The 24,331-nt window shown below is 42.6% G+C and overlaps 1 protein-coding gene across 1 annotated transcript; it reads right to left on the bottom strand.

Annotated features, from left to right (window-relative positions):
* Positions 1-16,360: 16,360 nt before the first annotated feature.
* Positions 16,361-24,054, bottom strand: LOC147896048 (putative serine/threonine-protein kinase At1g54610). The gene is made up of 8 exons (XM_087382363.1): positions 23,157-24,054; positions 20,177-20,461; positions 19,449-19,766; positions 19,083-19,310; positions 18,780-18,880; positions 18,255-18,369; positions 17,482-18,042; positions 16,361-17,285 (listed from the first exon to the last, which is right to left on the bottom strand). The coding sequence occupies exons 1-8, from the start codon at positions 23,517-23,519 to the stop codon at positions 16,932-16,934; spliced, it is 2,325 nt and encodes a 774-aa protein (XP_087238489.1). The 5' UTR covers positions 23,520-24,054; the 3' UTR covers positions 16,361-16,931.
* Between the last annotated feature and the right edge of the window lie 277 nt (positions 24,055-24,331).

A 24,331-nucleotide genomic window follows, 5' to 3' on the forward strand; every position in this document is an offset into this window, starting at 1 on the left:
ATTTGCATGAAAGATCGGATTCCATGCTAGTTGAATAGCACTCATGGAATCACTATGCAATGTCTGTACACCTGTATGAATCCCCAAATCTCCCACTAGCTGATCAAGCCATATAGCCTCCTTGTAACCCTCTGTGGCTGCAACATACTCAGCCTCTGTTGTAGACAAAGAAACGCACTTCTATATGCGAGACATCCATGACACTGCACCACCTGCAAAGGTGAACACATAACTAGAAGTGGATCTCCTACTATCCACATGCCCTACATAGTCTGAATCTGTGTAGCCAAGTACATGCATGTCTCCTTTACCAAAGTAGATGCACATCTCAAAGTCCACACCCTTCTCTTGCTTGAACCTTTAGCGACCAAACGGGCCTTGTACCTAGGCACATCATCACCTGTGACCTTCATTTTGTAGACCCATTTACATGGCAATGCTTTCTTTCCATGTGGCAAAGAAACCAAGTCCCAAGTCTTATTATTCATAAGTGAACTCATCTCTGATTGCATAGCATACTCCCACTTGCGTTGATCCTCGCGCATCATAGCCTCTCTGTAGCAAGAAGGCTCCCCGCAATCAATAAGCATCACATAGTCTACCCCTGGAACAAGCCTATCAGACACTCTAGATGATCTTCTCAAGGGCATTTCAGCTTGCTGTACCACCTGCATATCAGCCACATTTGGCTCATCATTTCCACCAAAGATGATCCATCATCTACTCTTAATTGTATACCTGTGGGAGTACTTGGTGGTACCATTTCTTGCACATTTGGTGCATGGATAGCTTGCTATCTATCAACATATGTAGGTGGATTCACATCCTGGAAACTGATTCTCCTCATTTCCACATCCCTCATGGGTTCCTTATGCATCTTCTTCTCACTGAAGACTACATCATGGCTGCATATGATCTTCTTTGCTTCTGGATCCCAAAGACAATAGCCCATCTCTCCACTTTCACCATAACCCAGAAAAATGCATTTCCTAGACTTAGGATCTAGCTTCTTTCGAAGCTCTTTTGGGACATGTGCATATGCCTCACACCCAAATATACGCAAATGAGAGTAAGAGGGCTTCTTGCCACTCCATGTCTCTTCAAAAATACCACCATCCAAACTATTACTAGGTGATCTATTGATTACATGCACTGCAGTCTTCATTGCCTCAGCCCAAAAACCACCAAAAAGACTTGCATTGGAAAGCATGCATTGCAACCTTTCTTGAATGGTACGATTCATCTTTTTTGCAACTAGATTTTGTTCTAGAGTACGAGGGGATGTGAGCTCCCTCTTAATCCCACATGTATCAAAGAAATGCTGAAAGTCAGGAGAGAGATACTCTTCCACCATTGTCAGTCCATAGGCATTTAAGCGTTCTACCTGGCTGATTCTCAACCAAGGCCAGCCATTTCTGAAATACCTGGAACACATCACTCTTCTGAGCTATAGCACAAGCCCACACTTTCCTAGTTGCATCATCAATGAATGTCACATAGTATTCAGTCCCGCTTAATGACCGTGTAGGCATCGGACCACATATGTCTGAATGCACCAAATCAAGCTTTTTAAACTCATTCTTTCCCCTTCTTTTATGGGCTGATTTAGTCTGCTTCCCATAGAGACAGTGCTCACAAAATTCAAAATCAGAGAAACTCAAATGCGGTACATAACCCAAATGGCATAAGAGTTTCATTCCATTCTGGCTCATGTGCCCCAACCTGCAATGCCACAAAGAAGTGCTTGGCTGCTCGGTTATTGCAATAACGTGATCAAATACCCCTGATACATGTAAGGGATACAAAGTCCCACACTTGGCACCCCTGGCCAAAAGCATAGAGCCCTTCTGAATTTTCCAACTCTGAAAGCCAAAAGTGGTGTGAAAACCAGCATCATCTAGCTAACCCACTGAAATAAGACTCTTGGTCAACTTAGGCACATGTCTCACATGTTTCAAAATAAATGTAGACCCATTTGCAAAAGAAAACTTTATGTCACCTACTCCCACTATGTCACATGCATAGTCATTTCCAAGATGCACACAACCTGTCTTTCCACTGTCATACGTGGAGAACCATTCCCTATGGGGAGTAACATGGAATGAAGCACTAGAATCCAAAATCCAATCCTGGGAATATGCATCAATTGAAGTGGTAAGCAAATCTGCAGATAAACTAGACATGAAGAGAACGTCATTGTCACTATCATGTGTGACTGCATTGATCTCCTCGATCTTCACTTTTCCTTTATCCTCCCTTGGACTCTCTTTCTTTTGATTTGCACCCTAATTTGCATTCTTTTTCTTATCCTTTTGCTCTCTTTTCAGCTTGTAGCAATCCTTTTTCATATGGCCCTTCTTGCCACAGTGGTAACACTCAATCTTCCGTGCCCTGGATTTGCTACAAGACTTCCCTCTTTCTTGGGACTTCCCCCTGAACTGTGATCTACCCCTTTGCACATTTAAGGCCGCATCCTGCTTGTTACCATCCATAGACTTCCATCTAATCTCCTCGGCCAACAAGCTACCCACAACATCATCAAATTTCAGTACTCCACTAGGTGCAGAGTTACTGACAGCTGTACGGAAGGTATCCCATGAGGATGGCAATGAACATAAGAGAAATATTGCCTTAGTCTCTGCATCAAAATTCATCTTCTGACCCTGAAGCTGGCTGAAAATAATATTGAATTCATTCAAGTGAGAAGCAATGGAGACCCCTTCCTTCATCTGCAGCTCAAACAACCTCTTCATGAGGTAAACTTTATTAGAGGCAGTTTCCTTTTCATAAGTGGCACACAGTTTCTTCCACAAATCTTCCGTAGTCTGCTCATTTACTACTGTGAAATAAACTGACTCTGCAAGATGAAGTCTAATAGTAGATTTTTCTAATGCATCCAACTCATTCCAATCATCCTCAAACATATTTGCAGGCTTAGCTTCAATCCCTGCCAAGGGTTTAATTTGCTTCTTTTGAATAAGCACATCCCTTATTTGTTCTTTCCACAAAGAAAAGTTTGTCCCATCAAACTTTTTAATTCTAAAAAACTCCTTTTCAGACATGGAAGAGGATGCCATGATGCAAATGAAGCAAAAATCCCAAATGCTAGTGCCTACAAGAGAGAATCACACCAAATACCAGGTGCACCCAAATGTCTATGCCACAATAGAGTGAAATATCACCAAAAACTCATGTGCATATGCTATGCATCCATATGAGCAAATCTGGCCCAAAAGAAAATGCCAACTGCAATGGCAATCCAAAATGCCAATAAGTGCCAAAAGACTCAAGCATAAACACCATCCACTGGCATATGCATTAATAATATCTCATCCAAGAGAGCATAGCACTATCAGTGCATTACCTCAATGTGTCAAAGCTGTCCCTCAGCATTAAAAAGCATCCATGTGCAAAGCGTCCCTACGTGATTTATGGACCGATATCCTCTCACACACAACCTTGCAGTGATATTGATCCTTTTGCCAAACAATCTATGGGTTCATAAAAATAGCATCCCACAAGGCAATTTGGGCCTATCAGCGCATCCAATAAGGACTGCAATGCATCCAAATGGCCTATAAATCATCCACTACAACCCAATGCACACCATGAATGAGCGCACACTGCACAAACTACAACCAGAGTGATCTGCATAAGGTATGCTCAAGAAATTATAGTCCCACGATAATGACCGCTACTGAAAATAGAACCTGAGATGCCTCAAAACATGGGCTCCATTGCATAATCGGACTCAGCAAGAAAATCTGCAAATCTCTCTCTTCTGCCGGAACTCCAAAATCCCAACCGAGAAATGGGAGTCAACACTTATCCACTGCCATGTGGCATAAATCTAAGGTTTCAAAACCTTAGAATGAAAAATGCATAACAGAGATACGAAATCGTATACACAGAGATCAATAACTCTGAAAATCCTCCACTAAATCACGTAAGAACTGACAGGTAGGGGTTTTTGGGCGTCCGAAACACAATGGGACAGACGGTTTTGGAAACCGTGGTCTCAATCACTAGGTCCAACACATGGACTGAAAAACGTTTTTGGAAACAGAGCTGTTTGTAAACTCCACCGGAGTGCGAATGATGAGCAACATAGAAGTTTTAGGACCTCTTGAGTCCACTGGAATTGACAGATCTGCAAATGCTTGCTCCAAACTTGAGTTCTAACACCCGGGCAAAAAAAACGCAGAAACTGACACAGTGAGCCAGAAATCCAATGAAATGATCCCAGATTCAAGAATGAAGTGTTTCCAAGCTCCTAAAGTAAAGTGGATACCAAAAGCAAGCAATAGTTGCCTCTACAAGTCAATACGGAGTCTCTGTCATTGAACGGAATAGGGAAAAGCTCAAAAAAATGACTTTTTCTTTGAAAACACTTAACAGGCTCTCAAAACCACTTCGCAAAACCAAAGTGTCTTTTCCAAAGGTTCCTCCAAGGTCTTTGCACACTTGGATGCAAGTAAAGTCACCCACAAAGCTTCCCACAGAGCTTCTCCTTCCTCCCACAGAGTTGCTGAGCTTTTAGCATTCATGCACGCTCAGCTAGATCACCCGGGCTCTGATACCAGTTGAGAGTGCTCTCAACGAAAGCAAGAACGGAAGAGGGAGAGAGAGAAACAGAGAGCCACACAAGTTTTGGTGGGTGCAGAACCACCCTAATCTTCTTTTTCATTCATTTATATATGTGTTTGAGTATTGTACATAACCGAGGTAAAGGCACAGTGACCTTTAACCCCCACAATAGTTGTTGTGATTATCATTTTTTTCTGAGGTGTTCCTAATATGACCTCCATAAGGCAAAAGGGCACACTTAAAACTTAGAAGTGGCCTATGAGGAAGATGAATTGGAGAATCTTGACTTATTTTTAGTATGACACAATATACATGGGCAGCCATGTCCACTATAGAGATTCTCATATTTATAACTGAGCCATGAACAGTGGTTTTACAGTAATAAACCAAGCCGCTACTCTTTCATATGGCAAGTATCACATTTGAACAATAAGAAGCATGAGCTTCATCATATTTTTGAAACATATGCTCCTATACTTATCATTTTGTAGGATTAAGGTTGTACTCACATAGATATCATCACTTGTTGCCACCTTTGCTGGAGGACAGGCACAAATGAGGATCCTCCCACCATCATGGAATTTTCCTAGAGGATGGTGTCCACGTTCTTCACTGACGATATCTATTATATCTCTTGGTTGCATCAAATTGTTTGTTCACACTTGTATTCATTTATAATGCACTTTTAATCTTATGCACTAAAAGGTAACGTTGATCTCTTTAAGTCTCCCTTGTGTTTTTCTTTGTATTATGGCAAGGATAACAACCATAAGTCAATATTGGATCTGGGATTCCACAGCATGTATGAAATGTTCTAACGTTCATCTATTTGTGATGGTGGCAACGAGTCGACTTACTTTCAATACATTGAGAGTACAAGATGAGACTAGAGCAACTTTTACCACCCCTTATGATACTCTTATGACAAAATTCTAATGCTTTTAATAGCTATTGTAAGCAAGTATACGAATATATTGGGAATGGATGACTTTAGAAAGGGATCTCTTTACTATTAGTGAAAACATTTTGGGCTGATTGGGCATCATCAGCTTTGTATAATGGATGGCATACATGTATAAAGCATTGTCCATGATATGAATGCTTGGCTTTGGGATGCTTGACCATGACTTGAGTAGTATTATAATAGTACACAACAAACACCCTTGTAAACCAATTGGGGGTATCATAGATGCTAACTATGGTGAGCTCACTTGTTGACCCAAGATGGTCGTGTACTAATAACCAAGCTTACATCCGCTAATGGAAATTGGTGAAGCTAACTAGCTTGAAGTTTATCTTTCTTTCATTGATGGCAAATGATCAAATGAACTTGCTTAAATTTGGAATCGAGGTATCGTTTACACCCTTGCACTTTTATTCTCTAATTCTCGATGATCTTTAATTGTGGCACATCAATAAGGAGGATATATTTTTACACTCTACTACTATTCCCAGATCCTCATTATCCTATAATGAGGAACAATATTGGGAAGGACACACTTTACATTCTACCACTTTAGGGCAGTGTTCCCACCCATAGACATGGAGGGGCTACTACCCTCCTTGTGTTAGTGTGGTTGAAATAGATGCTGGTCGAGCTAGGCAACACACACATTTGTGTGCATGCACACACATGAGTCTCTCTCTCTCTCTCTCTCTCTCACACACACACACACACACACACTCTCTCTCTCTCTCTCTCTCTCTCTCTCACACACACACACACACACACACACACACACACACACACACACGCACGCACGCACACACACGCACGCATGCACGCACGCAAGCACACACACACACACGTGCATTCATGTATGCATGCACGCACACATGCACACACATAAGCTTTGAAATTTAAAAAAAAAAAAGAGGGTTGTGTGCAAATTTTATGACCTTCTCAAAGTTCTTGACAAAGTTGGGAGTACCAAGACATAAACTCTAATGGGTACTTGCCTTGAGCTCTTCTCAATCATCAAGCATATCAATGTCCCTTGTAACACTCAATGTTCATAGTTTCACTTGCAGCTCGGCACTACCTACCTCAATGCCAAGGCATGGGAAAAGAGAGAGTTTTGCTTCTACATTCTACTTCTAAGGACTATGATTCGTGCTTCTCGTGTGGGATCCCGATGGATGGAAGCATTCTTTGCCCTATGAAAATTGAAGCTAAATGCAAAAACAAAGTCCAACCAAAGGAGCCATTTTGAAGCACATTTAGATCATGGCCACTCTAACTTGCCCGATGACGATCATTAAGGTATGCTTTGCATCACCTTTGAGCTTTAGTAGTCTGTCGCAGTCTGTGAGTGATACCATCTGAACAATATTTAGGTCCATGTTGCAAAAATCTACATTAGAAAACTAAGGATCCCAAATCTATTGTGGAAGCACTTCTATGAACTTACGTTTGTTGTTCAAGCATCACATTGACCAAGAATGTTTCTTCATTAGTATGGATTTCTTGTACTGAATGTGAAATCATGCTGGTGGTTCATCCTTTGACCACCATTTTTATCAAGAACTTGGAAAAGTATAGAGAATAGGAAGGTGGGTACATCATACATTAGTGGAGATAGTCATATCCTCTGGCACAATGACAAAGCAAGTTTATATTTTTACAGCTCTTGAAGTTGGCAATTATGATATTGGGGCTAGATTAAAAGCATGATGGAGATTAGGGTGGCACATTAGGTCAAGTCCGAGTGCCTTCCCTCCTGGGGAAATTACGTTCATTTCTATCATTGATTTGCAAATTGTAAGCACATATTGCACACACATGTTGTATCTCATGATTGAACATATAGTTCACAGTATTAAAAGGAAGCTCATGGCTACTGGTCCACATTATTTGTTTAATGAAACACAACATGTGTAGCTAACTTGGAGATAGTTTGTAGATCTCTACTATGAGCATTGAGGACAAAAATATGCAGCTTTATATTTGCATTTCTTACCCTCTCTACATTTTGGTGTTAGCTATCTAAGACAAACATGCATGCTAATACTATTTTGGGCCTTCAAGACCAATACATATGATGGTTGTTTTGGTGTTTGGTGTTGAATAGTCTTTTTGGCATATCTCTAACCTTTCTTTGGTTGGGCCCTAGTACCTAGCTTTTCATGAATATTTGCCATGGATGATGTAGGAAAAATGGGTACCACTAACGAAACTTTAGATCCACATGAAAGATAAACCTTGAAATTGAGATTAATCAGACTTAAATCATGAATTCTGACTTGCTAGAGTTGTTTGTGACAAAGGTTTATTGCAAACAGTTTTCATTCTAACAATTTAACTTTTGTTCACATATCATTTTATAAGATTGTTTTATGAAGGTATATAAACTTGAAAATCAGTTTCTTGTCAAATTTGCAAAATTTGAGAAAGTTGTGAAATTACAAAGAATGAGTTTCTCCAACAAAAGTCATGAATGATTGCTCAAATCAAGATTTCCCTTACAAACAAAGAGGGATTCTAACAAAATGGCATCATTTCTCAACAAAGACAGGTATCAAATGAAAAAATCTCTTCTTAACAAATGAAATTGCAACATAATAAAAATGGAACTACCCACAAAGGGCCACGTCTCGAAGAAAAGTTGGAAAAACGCACAAAGGGTCAAGTCCCACACAAGGCTAGACTGTATAAAAATCTGCAACCTCATAAAAGAATCGTAGATCTCAAAAAATATGTCTTCCTTATAGCAAAATGAAATCCCTTCTTCATAAAAGATAAAAATAAATTACTAAGCAAAGGTACATTATATTCTCATCAATACCCAAGCATAAGTTGCCATCTAGATTTTAAAAGATTTTGGAATCTCTTGGGTAAACCCACTTCTTACTAAGTTTTGAAAATCCAACCGAGCAACAAAAACTTTGATAGAGAGAGAAAGAGAGAGACAGAGACAGAGAAACAGAGAGAGAGACAGAGATAGAGACAAAGACAGAGAGAGAGAGAAAGATTAACGTCTTCGGGAGGCCTCCCGGGTCTATGAGACAAAGTACACATCAGAAAAGAGTAGCTACTACATCTTTGGGAATCAGAGAGTTGAGAAGTGCACATGACGTCTTAGCTCGAGTTATTTTCGCACACAACTATGTTTCTAGTCTTACCATAAAGTGGTGTTCATTACATCAATTTAAGACTTAGAGTCTTTGGGCTTGGATTTGAAATCCTTAATTAAAGCTTGCCCATTTTCATAATTCATCGATTCAAGAAGGGTACAGCAATCATTAGTGCTTGTATACAGTTAACTTCAAGCATAGGGGCTGCCCCATGGGTTGAAGATGATTTTTTCATGCATTATCCCCACTTCCTTTCAACGTATAAGGAGCTTTTCACCTACCACCTACCCTAGCTCTTATCTCAGCAGAAGGGGATGTCATGGGTGTCCACAACCTGTGGCATGCTACAAGCTACCATGTCAGCAATTGTACATGCTGCATCAATAGTCACATCATCCACCACCTCAACAGCTGTGTCAATAGCATAGTCAAAGACAACGAATAATCATGCCATGTCACTAGCCATGTGGCATCCTACCACGTGGTAGTTGCGACCCAGATTGAGAAGGGCTAGGAGCTTGGTCTGCCAGTTCTAGGGGCCCTTGGGGCCTATACAAGGCAGCCCTTATGGGCTCTCGTTTCATCCACCTTGCAGGGCTACTCCAGGGTAGTTCCCTCATCTAGGAGTTCTAGGCAGACTAGGCCAAGGATAGGGTATTAATAGATTAGCTTCATATCTATAGGACTCTACTCAGGTCCTCGAATCATCTCAGACAATAATAGCAAGGTTTGCATTGGAGCAGCCCTTAGTTTATAGCTCTATAGTAAGGGAGTTCCTTCTATACAACTTTTCCTTTCCTTTCTACAGTGAGGGATTTGTCCCTTCATACATCACTTATTCTTTCACTTATACATTGTTGTACTCGGCCCTTTGGGTAGACAATTATTCAGTTATTCTTTTCCCTTTTTAGAGGCATTATTCTCTCAGTTTAGTCAGCAGTTAGTAGGAAGAGAGTAAGTCTTTCTCATTGCTACATTTGCCCTATCAGCTAGATTATCTAACATTTTGTGCTAAGAATTGCTCTTTTTGGAGAGACAAATGAAATATAGTTTCACGAATAGTTGTAGCTTGAATGAAGAGAATGGATTTGATTAGCCTTCTCCTTTAGTGCTAGCCTTTGTTCTAAGTGTGCCCTTCACCCCTAGAGTGCTGACAGAAACTCAACATGAAGACCTTTGTATGAATGGATGCTCAACTATGTCTAGGTATGTGGATATGTATGTGTGAGATAATATGTTTATACTATGGTCAACACTAACCATTGGGCATTGATGAGGTTGGTAGGGGTGTCATATATGCTAGTCGCCTACTATGTCTGATGGAGTTTATGGCTTTTAGCCGTGTAAGTGACTATCATGAGATTGAAGTGACTATGTGTTGTGTTTTCAGAGGATGTGAGCTTGGGCATGTTCTTGGATTCTTCTAGATGGATAGATAGATAGATATATATATATATAATATATATTGATTCCTAAAAAATAGGTTTTATTTTCTCTTATCGATAACCTACGCGAGTCTGATATTTGTAGGTATGTTGCATTTGTGATATCCTTTCCTTGTCAACGATTTTGTATGACATATGTTGGCTTTATCTAATTCTTTTGGAAGGGTGGCAAAGGATCCTAGGTGCGCTTAAGATTGCTTCCTAGAATAGTGCCAAATTAGAATTGGGGGAGCTAAAGCCCATTTTCTTTTTAGTTCTTAGGTTCATTTTACTTTTTGAGTTCATCTCCTCTGAGGTACTTGTTTAGTTTACTCTCCCTTCCTCCCTCCCTCCCTCCCTCCCTCCCTCTCTCTCTCTCTCTCTCTCTCTCCTACACAAATGCAACGTATCTCCACCAGCACCACAACTTGTCTCCACGGTTAAGGAAATCATCACTAATCAAGTAAGTTCTATCAAAGGAGAAATGATTGTTGATGTTAGTAAAAAAGTAGATAAAGATGATCTCTATATAGAAGTAAAATTGCAAGAATCCAAAGTGCATAATAGAACAATTTCATGCGTTGGGAGATTGAAAGAGGAGTGCCTTCATGATGATGAGGAAAAATCCATAGAAGACATTTTCACATGCCTCAAGACAAAAATACCGCAAGTTGAATGGGACGAGAATGATATATGCAATATCAATCAAAATTACATACAAGCACATGCCTAGTTCAAAGGGAGGGCAACAAGAGATAAGGTCCTTAGACAAACACTAAAGCTGAGGGGTACAAAGATTTGGATATCTGAGTAGCTCACTCCGATTCAGCCCAACCACCTCTACCTCATCAACAATCTCATCTAAAACCACTGTCAGTGCAAGACCCACATATGGCTTGAGCCACTACATATTTAAAACTAGATGCATGGTCCATGTCATAGGTAACTATAACTTCATGGCCACATCATTGACAAATTTAATGATCGAAAAACTTCAATGTGAGAGCTTCAAAGGTCAGGCACTTCTTCCCAATCAGTCGCTTCTTCATGACTTGAAGATTAACTCACTTCCCTCCCTTCTAGCCCACATCACGCCTGTGTTTGTTGGCTTGCATCTAGTAGGCCTCCTATGCTTTGGTAATGCAATCTTTCACTGGCTCTATGATCTGTCTATGTGATGCAATTGGTCGAGTACACCTTCTCGGATGTCCTAGTAAGAAGGGACTTGAACTTCTTGCCAAAGGCTCCTTCATAGGAAGTCCTACCCACACTAGTGGAATGAGTGTCATTTAGGATCTCGTGAACCAACGGTCAATACTGCTCCCATTAGAACTATCCATCTACAACTTAGCACTTCTAAATATTGGAGGACAACTGGTTGTAAATCTCTGACTTGCCATCGAACTTAGGATCTGTTGGAAAAGCTTAGCTTGTACCAATGTTGTCCAAAAGGGATCTCCAAAACTAACTAGTGAATTTGGAATCCCTATCATACGCGGCATACCACACATCGGATACCACCATCTGAGTAAAAGTCGAGTGTATTGCTGAAACCAATGGCCAATGAAAGGTCTATGACAAAATCCATGGTGATATGTTCGAAAGGCTAATCCAAAATCTCAAGGGACTGAAGAAGACCTGTCAACCTCCCAGAGGATATCTTCACCTACTGGCATATTTGGCAATGAGACACACTCCTAGACGTCACTGCATAAATGAGGCCCAAGAAACTTGCGCTCAAACTTCTATAGAGTGCATGCCACTCCTCGGTGTTTGCCAACTATGAAATCGTGCAAATCATGGAGTATGGTAGCACAGAATTGGGGCTGCAAACAAGGGCATCCTCTAAAAAACGACGACCCATCATGTATAGCATAATTGCCATGCTGGTTATCAAGAAGAACCTTGTATCAATGCACCTGAAAATCTGGTAATGGTCCACACCGTTGCAAGAGAAGACTCATGAACTACCAAGATGGAGGTAGCCATGCCCCATCTATTGAGAGCATCAGCCACGACATTTTTCATCCATGTTGTTACTCAGTCATCCACCAACTTGCTGAAAAGTTTGGCTCCATTGAACTTGGCGGTCAAATCAGTAGGCAGTTAGCATAGCCTAAAGCCACTTCAAAGCTTGATGATCTATTGAAACAGTTAAATGTTGTCCATACAAAAAGTGCTTCCATGTTTTTTAGGCATGGATCACTACACATAGCTCCTTATCATAAATTGAATACCTAGAATGACTTGCGTCCCTGAAATGCAACTGGATGACCGTTCTGCTCTAAGATTGCTCCTATGGGATAGTCACTATTGTGGGTCCGAACATCAAAGGGCTAATCCCACTAAGCCAATGCAAGGCAAGGAACTATGGTAACTACTTAGTCAAAACGGAGTGAAGGCTGAAAGGGCTGCTAGAGTAAGTGAATGGGTTACTTCTTAGTCTTCACTCCCTGTAAGAGATTGGTGATGGGTACTACAATCTTTCTCAGGTCGTTGATGTGCTTCCTATATGCTTGGCAAATGCCCATGAACATGTGGACCCTAGGTTGTTGTAGGTATCTCCCACTACACAATGTGCTTCACTTTGGCTGGATCCAATCGAGCACCTCTCGGAGTGATAATGTAGCCCAAATGATGCACCTCCTCCAAAAAGAAGCTGCTCTTCTTGCCATTAATGTACAACTGGTTATCATTCAAGAGCTGAAGAACCTGTCGAACATGCCTAACATGCTATGTGGAATCCTAGTGAAAAATGAGAATGTCATCTAAAAAGACAAATATTGTTACTGATAAGAGGCTTCGTTGGCGCCCTAGTGAAACCAAAGGGCATCACCACGAACTTGTTCTGATCCTTCTTCGTGAGAAAGGTTGACTTCGGAATATCAGGCTCATGAATCTCGATCTGATGGTACCCACTCTTCATATCAATCTTTAAGAACATCTTGGCCCTGCTAAGGCGCTCCCTTACTCTTGACACACAGGATCAGGGTTGTGTACAGAGAATTACTGAGGCATACAATCCAAGAATGAGCTCAATGCGGTGGTCCTCTGGCTGAACTGGTGGTAAGAATGGAGTAAGACTCAAAGTGAGGAAAATACCTTGGTACTATTGTAGTAATCCTTCCTGTTGGGGGTCCTGCCTGGAGCAGCTATAATGATTGAGTTGACGTAGACCACATATACTTCCCCACCTCGGTGGATCTCTCTAGACATCTAAACTAGTGAAATCAAAGGTCGCGGAAGAGTATCCTTAAGCCAAGGAATGAACTTATCCCCATGGCCTGGGATTGCGAGATCCAAGCTCTGGTTCATGTAGTCGGATCAAACCTTAAATTGGTCCCACCATGGTGCTGCCAAAGCCCTTGCTATCCTTTGTCGTCCAATTCTTCTTCTGCTGCCCATTCCCAGACATCTTCCCACCATCTCCTAGCGTGGTGGAGCCCTGAGACTTCTTGATGTGGGTCCCAGTCCCTTCTGCATGAACTCAAAATTCTGGGCAAGCTCATATGCACTGTCATAATCCTATGGCCTGAAACTTCGAACATACCACTACATATTTGTATACAATCCATAAAGAAACTGACCCAACCTCTCATGTTCCTGCCGTTGCAATTGAATGGACGCCTGTGTAAACCTGTTGGCATAATGGTTCACCATCTCAGTGGAGCATCTCAAAGAATTGACTTTGCAATCTGTCCAAATATTGTGGTAATAGGAACCATGTTCTGACATCCTTCATGAACTCTATCCACTAATGAGGTGTCTCCAGACGTAGGCACAACTGAGAAATAGAGTCAAGAAATCAACACTAACAGTTCGGTCTTGGCATCATACTGAAGAAAATTGAGCTTCTCAGGAATGAAGCTTTGACGAGCTACGGGACACTCTCCCGTTCGTCGTCTCCCACTAGGCGGAGCAGAAAAATGAGATGTCGATCCGATTCTTCCTTCACCTCCCAAGCTGCACGCTCTAAACTCCCTGGCTTCTTAAGCCTCGAAATTGCGCACTTCTTTTGCCTTCTGAGCTGCTCCTTCAAACTCTATGGCGACCTCATGATCATCCTGCATCTCCTGGAGCCAAAGCATGCATGCAAAAAGGCTCTCTGAGTCCTGTTGTTGAATCTACATCATGGTTTGCATCATGGCTACAATGGCAAGAAACTCATGGCTACAATGGCAAGAAACTATCATCGGGGCCTGAACGATCGGAGGTGATATTGGTAGTGGAGGGACTGCGGAAGCAACTTCTTCCTCGGATTTGGACTTGTCTTGGGCATCCATGGTGTCCTTTCTCTACCTGGCATAAAACAGTGGCTGTCCTTGACTAAACCTCCCTATCTCAAGAAAGAAAAACTTACGCTTTGATACCGATGTAGCAAGGAGAAAAACTAATTCTCTCTCTCTCTCTCTCGTACTAACTGCTAACTGAACTGAGAGAATAATGCACGAACAAACACAAGTGGAAGTTGTGAGGTGAGTGAGCGAATCTGAGGAGGAATATAAGGGGCCTCTGAAGAGGGAAAAGAATAACTGAATAAATGTCTGCCCAAAGGGCTGAGTACATATAACTGAAAGAATAACTACTGTAAGAAGGAACAAATCCCTCACTGTAGAAAGGAAGGAAAAGTACTACTGGAGCTCCCTCACTGTAGAGCTATAAATTGAGGGCTGCTCTGAAGAAGACCCTTCTGCTGCTGGGACCTGAGTAGAGTCCTGTAGATACTAGGGAAGGGGAGCTGATCTGCTGCTACCCTATTCCTGGCCTGATCCGCCTGGAACTCCTGCTACTGGCCGAGGAAACTGCCCTGGACCTGGAAGGTGGATGAAACGATAGCATATGGGGGCTAGTCCGTCAGGGCCCCTAGAAAGGCCCTGGAATACACTGTACCAGGCCCTTGGCCTGTCCAGGGTCTGCTGCAGTGCACTGACTGCCACATGGCTACATGTGGCACAGCTGTCTGCAGCTGATGCAGGCACTGGCTGTGCCGATGATGCAGCTGCTGACGTGGCTGCAGTCACAGCATGTACAGCTGCTGACATTGCAGCCTTCAGCATGCCACAGGTTGTGGATGCCCGCGATAGCAACACACAATATCCGCAGGCCGCAACATGGGCGAAATTTTGTATGTCCGCTAATACAAAGGGAAAATATATCTAGACGAATCCAAAAACCTATATACCTAGATGAATCCAGGAACATTCCCAAACTCATCCTCTAAAAACACAACATAGTGCAGTTTCAATCTCACAATAGTCAATCATAAGATTGAAAACCATCAACTCCGTCATGCATAGCAGGGACTAGCTAATATGACATCCCCACTGACGTCATTAGCGCCCAACAGTGGGGTAGACCATAGTATAAAAATATGCTCACACATACAAATCCACACACCCACACATACTTGAGCATCCATTTATACAAAGTCTTCGTACTGAGTTTCTGTCGGCACTCCGGAGGTGAAGGGCAGACTCAGCCATGACGAATCCAAAAACCTGCCCAAACTTATCCTCTGAAAACACACCACACAGTTACAGTTTCAATCTCATGATAGTCACAAGGTTCAAGAATTCAATTGGATCCAAACTTGCAAATCTGAATTCTAGGTGATCTCAGGACTGGATTATTGTTACAAAGAAAAATCTGTCAAAAGATGAATTTACTGTAAATCTGAATTCTAAGTGATCTCAGAAAAAAGAACAAAGAACAAATCTGTCCAAAGGTGAATTTACTAAAGATTTTGCTGGAGCTCAAACTGGATTGCACTATTACTACAATCAAACAAATCTAACGTAAGCCTACATAATTTCACATTGCACGCTTTTGCTACAACAGTCCATACAGACTCCAGGTTCGTTGTAGTCGTCTAAAAACGTGGTCTTACCTCCAACACTTAAGCTCCACAGAAACTCCTTCCTAAAGCCTCTTAAGAATGATCATAGAAGCACGCCCCTTGCTTTTTTAGTCCCCAGAATGACTTGCTCAAGAAAGGTCAACCAGTACCTTCCTTGGCCAAGAAATGCTGAGACTCCCCCACTGATGAGCTCAGTATAGCCAGTATATTCTGAAAGAGTCTTAACATACATACAGCATTCGTGTGCTGGGTGGGCAGATGAATGTAGGGATGTGTGTAGGGGGCATGTTTCATTTACCATGCTATAGGGGAGTTGCAAAAGCTCAGTGCTCAACAGTATTGACATCCTTCAAAGAGAGCTCAAGCCCTTATAATTAGTCAGTTCAGTCTAGACATCAAAAGCTAGAAGCCTGCAAAGTGTATTCTAATCAGAACCTAAAACAGAGACAATTTATATCTACTTACCCAACTTTGGGTAGAACATTTGAATCGCGTCTCTAAATTGCAAATAAGGATCAAACCTTCTGCTACTTATTCTTCCTTTGCAGCAGACTAAAACAAGTCAATTGAGGAGTGCCAAACTTTTGTAGTGCAATCAATTGATACAGGAGTCAGGCTTATCGTATAATAGATTACAGCATCATCTTTTACATGATTCATCTGGGCTGGCATTTTCATACGAGTGTAAAGCCTCTCCCTCAAGCTTTTCCAGTGAGCAACAATTTGGGACAGTCAATAGAGAATAAGTTGGAGCATTTAAATCACTGGTAAAAATTTCTGGGACACAGCTTTAGCAAAGCTTCTCTCACGAACCCAATCATCCTAGGGAAGGGAAACAGCATCCTGCTAGGTGGAACACCCTTGGCTGAATTCACAATAGCTAAATGGTCGCCATTGCATTATCATGTTGTGTCCTTCAAAGTGAGCTGTAAAGAAGCAGCAACTCTGGTGATTGAGCTCATGCCTGATAAGAATGTATGAAAAAAGAATCATGTCTCTTGCTCTCGCTCATAGTTCTCCATCACAGATGATAACCCTTGTTCATGTTCACTTATTTCCACAATCTCTCCAGTGAACTGTGGCTTTGCTGGTTTCCACCGCCCACTGTTTGTAGGCAGTGGTTCATATTTTTTACCAAAATCTGCAACTTCTGAGTTCCCATTGGTACCACTCACCAATGCCTTATAGGATGAACTATGTTGGTTTTTGACTTTGTCATGCCGAGATCGGCGAACCGCTTGTTGTACCTGCCGTTCATGTTCTCCAAGTATGTCATCAAGATTTGCTGATGGATGCAGTAGTGGTCCAGAGAAATGAATCCTCTGAGCCTGCCCACCAAACCCCTGCACAAGTTATAATTCAAACCGTCTTATCACATTAGAGCTTGATGCCTTGCATTTTCTAGCAGCATAATTGTTCTTTTTATCCCCACTTTCCATTTGAGCCTTCACATAATTGTTATCACATTATAGGATGCACAAATGACATAACAAATAATCTCTAATGCTAAAGATGAGCCACATCTCTAGAACCAATTACCAAAGATGGACGATCGTGTTGAGATGGCTGCTTGGGGTGGAAACCTTCTGAACCCTTTTGAAACGTGTCTGATTCTTGGAGCTCTGCCCGTTCTTGCTTCGTAACTTCAGATACTTCAGACTGTTCGTGTTGGCTGTGCTGGAGCCCCGCCCCTCCTCCAAATGCAGCCCTTCGTCTGGCACCAGTACCATCCTTGCGGGACTCCTTACTTCCATTGTTTCTGGCAGCCACCAAAGCTGAAAGATTGGAGAGGTCAGCAGTTTGAGGACCATAACCTGATTGAGACTTAAAATCAGGTACAGTCACAGACTTTGTGGAGCGTGATGGAAGACGAGGGGGTGCCATACTGGGATCATCCTCCTTTTTCAGCCCAATTACAGCAACATTAGGATTAAAGAGAGTGCCAGAACGAGGTGGAGGTGGTGCATAAGCACAGGCCTCAATGCTTCCATCTGCTGGTCGCGGAGGATCGATGCGAAACCCTACAGCTGAGTCCTCATACTTCGGATTGAATTTCTCACTTTTACTTTTTGCAGCAGCATGTGAAGTCAGCCGCCGTTTCTGCAATTAAGTGCTCCAATTACTCAGATCAATAAATATTATTAGACAGCCCAGAAAGATGCAAACTATCCATGTATCAAAAGAGTAAAACTGGGATCTATCTACTCGTCAATACTGACAATTGCAATCGCATGCTTAAATTGAAGATTGTGGGCACTCCACATCATTCATGTGAAGTCGTTTATTCACTCATTGTATGAGAGAAATTTCACCTGAATGGATGCTGCCAATTCTGCATTTGCATCAGGTGCTGGAACTGCCTTGCTTGAGTTGCCAATCCTTTTTGAAGTGTCTACAACACGGACTTTCCCCCCAGCAGCTCTTTGCCTAAAAGTTTAAATGTATAAACGAAATTAAGAAATGTTCTTTTGCAAATTCCTTCTGAAAGGCTAGTGGCAGCCTATTCCCTAGAAATATTGTATCAGAAAAGAGGTAGATATGATGAAGGCTAGCAATTGCAGTTAAGAACCAAGCAAGCACGTCCTGCTGCTGGCATATTACCAAAATGCACATGGACAATCAAAGTAAACATTAGCACATCCTCTGCCACGTTTTTAACAATCAGGATGGGTAGATGAAAGTTCTAACGAACTCATGGTGTTGGGCAAGGCAGCAAAACAACTGTGTGTTCTGAGTAGGTGTATGAAAGCTTGCTGCCAGGATGTGGAACCTTGCAGGTCCAATGTGGTTGGAAGCATTCTTGTATATAATACACAACTTCATGGAAAAGGGCATACCTTCGAGCCTCCTCATCTCGAATTTTTGCATCAAGCTCTTTGCTTGGTGCATATTTGGGAAGGCTTGATGGATCACATGCCAGTGGCTTCGCAATGAAGAACTAGAAAATATAAGCAGTCAAAACAGGCATTTAATTCCAAGTCCCATCATAAGTAACATTTATAAACAAACAGTTTTACCGACAAAGGCACTCCCTTCAAGCCTCTACTAAGGAATTCTAAAATCCCTACAGCTTCCTAGCAAAATTTCTTGCAAGATTGAAAATGCCAGACAAGTGAAAAATACTTAAAAGGATCTCTTACTTCACTCTTTAATGCCGATGCCGCGGTCCCTCGATCGGATGGTTCAATAGCAAGCAGAATTTCTAGTGAAGCCAAAGCTGACTGTGGAAAATCCTTGAAAGTTTCAGAAATGCACCGTTTGTAAGGTTGACGTGGTTTAAATATAGTGGCATGTGGGAGTTTTGACTTCTTCCAATATTCTTCAGATGGTGAACCACACAGCTTGAAGATTTTGTGCAATTGCTCCACCTGCAGTGAGAAAAACCGCTTTGGCTTAAGCAGGAAGAAGACGAAAAGTCAAAAAAGCTACAACTAGCAAAAGTCTCAGCACAACGATGATGTAACAAAGCCACCACATATCACACATAGAGGAATAAGAACATTCACCTCAGTTCTCCCAGGCATGATGGGTTTTCCTGCCAGTAGTTCTGCAAGAATGCAACCTGTGCTCCACAGGTCTACTGCAACTCCATACTCTGTTGCCCCCAACAGAAGTTCAGGAGGACGATACCATAAGGTTACAACACGGCTTGTCAAAGGCTGCTTTTGATCGGGGTGAAAGAAAGTGGCAAGCCCAAAGTCAGCAATCTTTAAAATCCCCCCATTATCAAGGAGGAGATTGGATCCCTTTATATCACGATGGAGTACACCACGGCTGTGACAGTGATCAAGTCCCCTGAGCAGTTGCTGTAAGTAGCATTTTATCTGTTCGTCAAAATGCACTACTACTATGTCATGATTTGAGCAGCATGAATATGGTGCACTCTTAATGTAGATGGCTCCTGAACTCAACGGTTACTGAGAAACAGTAAAGGCAACCAGTGTCACCTAGACTACTAGTAGATCTCCTATAGTGAGACTAGCTGCCAACCCAACATAGATATAATAAGCAGCATGCATCCTTTTCAAATTTGACAAACTATCATCTTGAATGCAATAAGGTCAGAAAATTCTATTGCGATGGCTAGAAATCTAAGGGTACTGTCTAGGGGGCCGGGGCCTCTGCAACACGCACATATTCTAAGCTTGACCATGCCTCTGCATGGCTGATGTAGTTTACTAGGTGCACAATCAGCAAATCCATAAAAAATGCAAGGTATACATCATCTACTAACCTGCGGTTCTGTAAATGTAGTTCCAGGGGAGGCTGCAAGCCCAGCTAGATCATGCTCCATGTACTCAAAAACAAGGTAAAGGCTGCAGGACATTCTGGATGTAACGAGTCCTTCCAGCTTAACAACGTTCGGATGATCAAGGCGGCGTAACACTTGAATCTCTCTAGCCATGAAGCAAACACTTTCAGGTTCCAAATTGTCAAATCTCACTTTCTTCAGTGCAACTATCTTCCCTGTATCTAGATCGCGAGCTTTATAAACATTACTGTAGGTACCTTGGCCAATCTGAATGTAAAAGGACAAAGAATAAATGGCTGTCTCCTCCAACAAGATCTCTTTTCAAAAGGCCACAAGGAGGAGGAAAGAAAAATGTAAAAACCATTGATAAAAGCATGTGATTACCCTTTTCATTCATGTGTATAACTGTGGACTTCTTTATGTTTTGCATGATGTATGTTTCTGAAGTTGTGGACATGCCTAAACAAGAACTTATCAATAACTCACGTCATTTGACATCACCAGTATGAAGAGCGAACCAGCATATCGAACGAACCTCAGACAATAAAAAAAACCTTGTTTTTTTTGCACTGTTTTATGTTCATTGGATCCTCTCAGACCAATGTTCCAACTATATGACATCCACTATGCACATCTACAGGAAATGCACGTTCAAGCTAACATTAAAAATGTTGTTGCTCTCGTTTTCTAATATATATCCTCAACAGAGAGAAAAATATAACTTGAAGGAGGTAATGCTACTTTCTTTAAACAACAAAAGAAAGATTCTTTATTTTCCTCCAAGGAACAAGAGGAACCTGGAAAACTTTTGCACAAGGAGTAGACAGTCAAACCATGGAGAAGATAGCACGATAGCCAAGCACCAAACACACACATACACAGAGGAGGATAGCAAAACGTCGTACGTGATGCCAGGTAGTGTACGCAGTGTCACCCAGGCTCAACGCAGCATTTCCCCGGCATTTCCTAGCTTCCATGATCTTGGCAATGTATGCCCCCATGGCACCCATCACCTGTGCAGGAAAGACCCAGCAAATGGCTGGATGGAGGGCTGTATATATAGGCACAAAGAGGAATGGGGTCTGGGGGCAGACCAGCCCTAGCCTGGTCAGCCGCCTACAGACCCTACTCGGCCAAAATACAGACCAGGTCAGCCCTCTCTACAGGGGCCAGTCAGCCCGAACAGCAGAATGCCAGTCCTCAGCCTTGGGGCTGCCTTGTAAACATCACCAGGAGTTACTTCCAGCATCTTACCTGCAGCAGATTTTGCAGTAGAGACATGGCATCACCTGGGAGCAAGTCAGGTTGCGACCTGCGGGTGAGCAGTTTTGACAAGGCCTAGGTCAACCTGGATCTGATGGGGTCAGTTTATCGACCAGATTGAGCTGGTCAGGGTGTTGGCTGCATATAAAAGGAGCCATAGGTGGCCCAGTTCTTAATCCTGCTGAGGCACACAGGAGCAGAACATAGCCACCTCGCTTGTCTGCATATGTTCTTTTACAGTTTGTGGGTTCAGAATTCATTGTGCATCTAGAAGTCTCTCACCTAGATCTATCTGCCATGTGTAGAAGGTTCAAGCATTAGCTGGGTTTTTTTTTTTGTTGTGTTCTGTGGGTGTACTTGCGTGCATGTCAGTTGTAGTGTGTTCCTGAGTGTTGGATAATTCTGGGAATATTTCGGGGTTAGGCCATAGCAAGCGAGTCTCTCTTCTCTACCAAGACAACCGTGGAAGAGGTACCACTCATTTCCCAGAGCACAACGATGTACTCAAATTGAGAAACACTAGGACAGCTCCCCTTGCAGCAGTAGCCTCCTTAATTAAAAAATAGAGAGATACAGCTTTGCAATCAGGAGGTTGTCTATTATAAGACAACCGTGGACACATTTTGTCCTCACACTTCATAGCTGTGAGGAGACTCTCAGGGGCATCCAGTTGCTTCTTACCATCATCCGATAAGCTTTATCCTTTGGCCGCAACTATTGCTCAATAGAAGAACCTTTCTTTTACCAGGGAGAAAAAGGATAGGTTGGAATCTGTACTAGCACGTAGTTCCTACTAACATATTCTTGACCCTTGCAGCACATCCTTTAATGGGGAGAAGCAAACAGGGAACTAAAAGAATAGAGGTATAACTCATTTCACAGAGCACAAGGATGTACTCAAATCGAGAAACACTAGGACAGTTCCCTTGCAGCAGTAGCCCTCTTAATAATAAGGGGGAGAGATACAGCTTTGCAATCAGGAGGTTCCTAAGAACCCTTCAAACCCATCTATGATGAGACAACCGTGAACAGAGCTTGTCCTCATACCTCAGGGCTGCGAGGAAACTCTCAGGGGCATCCAATGCTCCGCACCATCATCAGATAAGCTTTATCCTGTGGCCACAACTATTGCTCAATAGAAGAACCTTTCTTTTAACAGGAAGGGATGAGAAAAAGGATATGTTCGAATCTGTACTAGCAGGTAGTTCCTACTAACATATTGGTGACATTAGTTTAGGCTTGTGAATCGTCCTCAAAGTATAAGCAACATTTACCATCTTTAAAAGCTTCCGCACAGTGATCAACACATTGCTGAAAACTTTTGGACCCTTGCAGCAGCTCCTCTAATAGGGAGAAGCAAACAGGGAACTAAAAGAACAATTCTGCATCTTTCACAGCTTCCAGCACAGTGCAGGGAGAAAAAGACACCCTCTCTCCGAAGGGGTGGTTGTATTTGCCTATCTTCAACAGCTGATTTCGTTTCTTGGCCCTCCAGACAGGCAGATGTCTTGAGGCTAGTCAGTCAGCAGATATGCCGGTTCAACCCGGTCTGGAATTCTAAACGCAATTACAAGTACACGCACAAGAGAGACTGGATAGCGCAAATTCTAAGCAGTATACTCCAACTTTGGTGCACAAAACTTGGCAGTTGACACCCAAGTTAGTTTCCCCTTCTTCCACACCAATAAAAGCTACTTACTTTGTCGAGTTTTTCGAAGGAATCGGCCCTTCTGGGGATCCAACCTTTTATAGCTTCTCCAGCCACTGCAGATAGCCATGGGGGCCAGCCAGCTGCAACTTGTTCTCCTTCTACATTCTTTGGCGGATTGCTCAATCTGGGATTAGGCTCAGCTGGTATCCACTGCTTCTCTCTTCTCCTCTCGTTTTCATACGAAGCTTTAGCGACTGCAACTCCGTTTGGGTTTCCCCTTGCTCGTCCTCTTTCACCAGCAGGATTCAGCCTTCCAGATGCTGAGGGCCTCCTGCTGGTTCCACGGACTTTGTTCTTCCGACTATCTGTATCCTCTTGGACAGCTCCCTCCTTCGCAAGAATACAGCCCATCACTTTCCAAGGTCTAACACCCAGAAGTCCTCCTCTCTTTCAGCTGTCGCTGTCAGGGTCCTCTTCAAAGTTGATTTCGAGATACGATCCGCGTACCGTCAACGCTGACTCTCGCAAACCTTCGACATTGGCCGTGAGCAAGAATGCATCCCCATTAGCCGGAGAGCTCATGCTAGAGCGTAGAAGTCCAGCTTCCTCGACCCTCCAAATTCCGTAATGCAAAGGGGGGGCGGGGTGGGGGGGGATCAGAATACGGTGCTGTAAAGGGTCAGAAAACAGAAGAGGGGGTGATAAAGCGGGAGGTATCAAAAGTGGAAACGCTGCGCGTGTACGCCAAACGTACAAAGCGAGGGGGGAGGGAAGGGAGCAATGGGGGGAAGAAGGAAGGGAAGGGAAGCAATGCAGGAGGGGAGAGGCGAAGGGAGGAGGGAGGAGGAAGAGAGATAAGAGAAGCAAGGAAAGGAGAGGGGAGAGAGTGAACTGAGAAGATAGAAAAGGCAAAGGCAATTGTGTGTGCAGTTGGTAACAGAGCAACTCAGAGCATAGCTGTTTCTGTGTCAGTAGTGAAATTGGCCTTCTTCCTTCTTCCCTCAAGTTTAGTGCCGCAGCCAAATTTAGCCCCACACACCGCTAACCTCTCAACACTTTTACCCCCACCTCCTCAACCAAGAGTCTACATTCACTGCATGCATCGGATTGGTTAGCCAGTTTTCCACCAATCTAGTCATTATATTTTTGCTTCTCCTATCCCAATTCTCCACCCCATTTAATGCATTTTCGACTAGTTTAGCTATGCATCGGACTCTCCTCTG

This window comes from Dipteris shenzhenensis, chromosome 12 (genome assembly GCF_047967505.1).
Source record: "Dipteris shenzhenensis isolate YYH24624 ecotype China chromosome 12, Dip_SZ_1.0, whole genome shotgun sequence".
Taxonomy (NCBI): Eukaryota; Viridiplantae; Streptophyta; class Polypodiopsida; order Gleicheniales; family Dipteridaceae; genus Dipteris; species Dipteris shenzhenensis.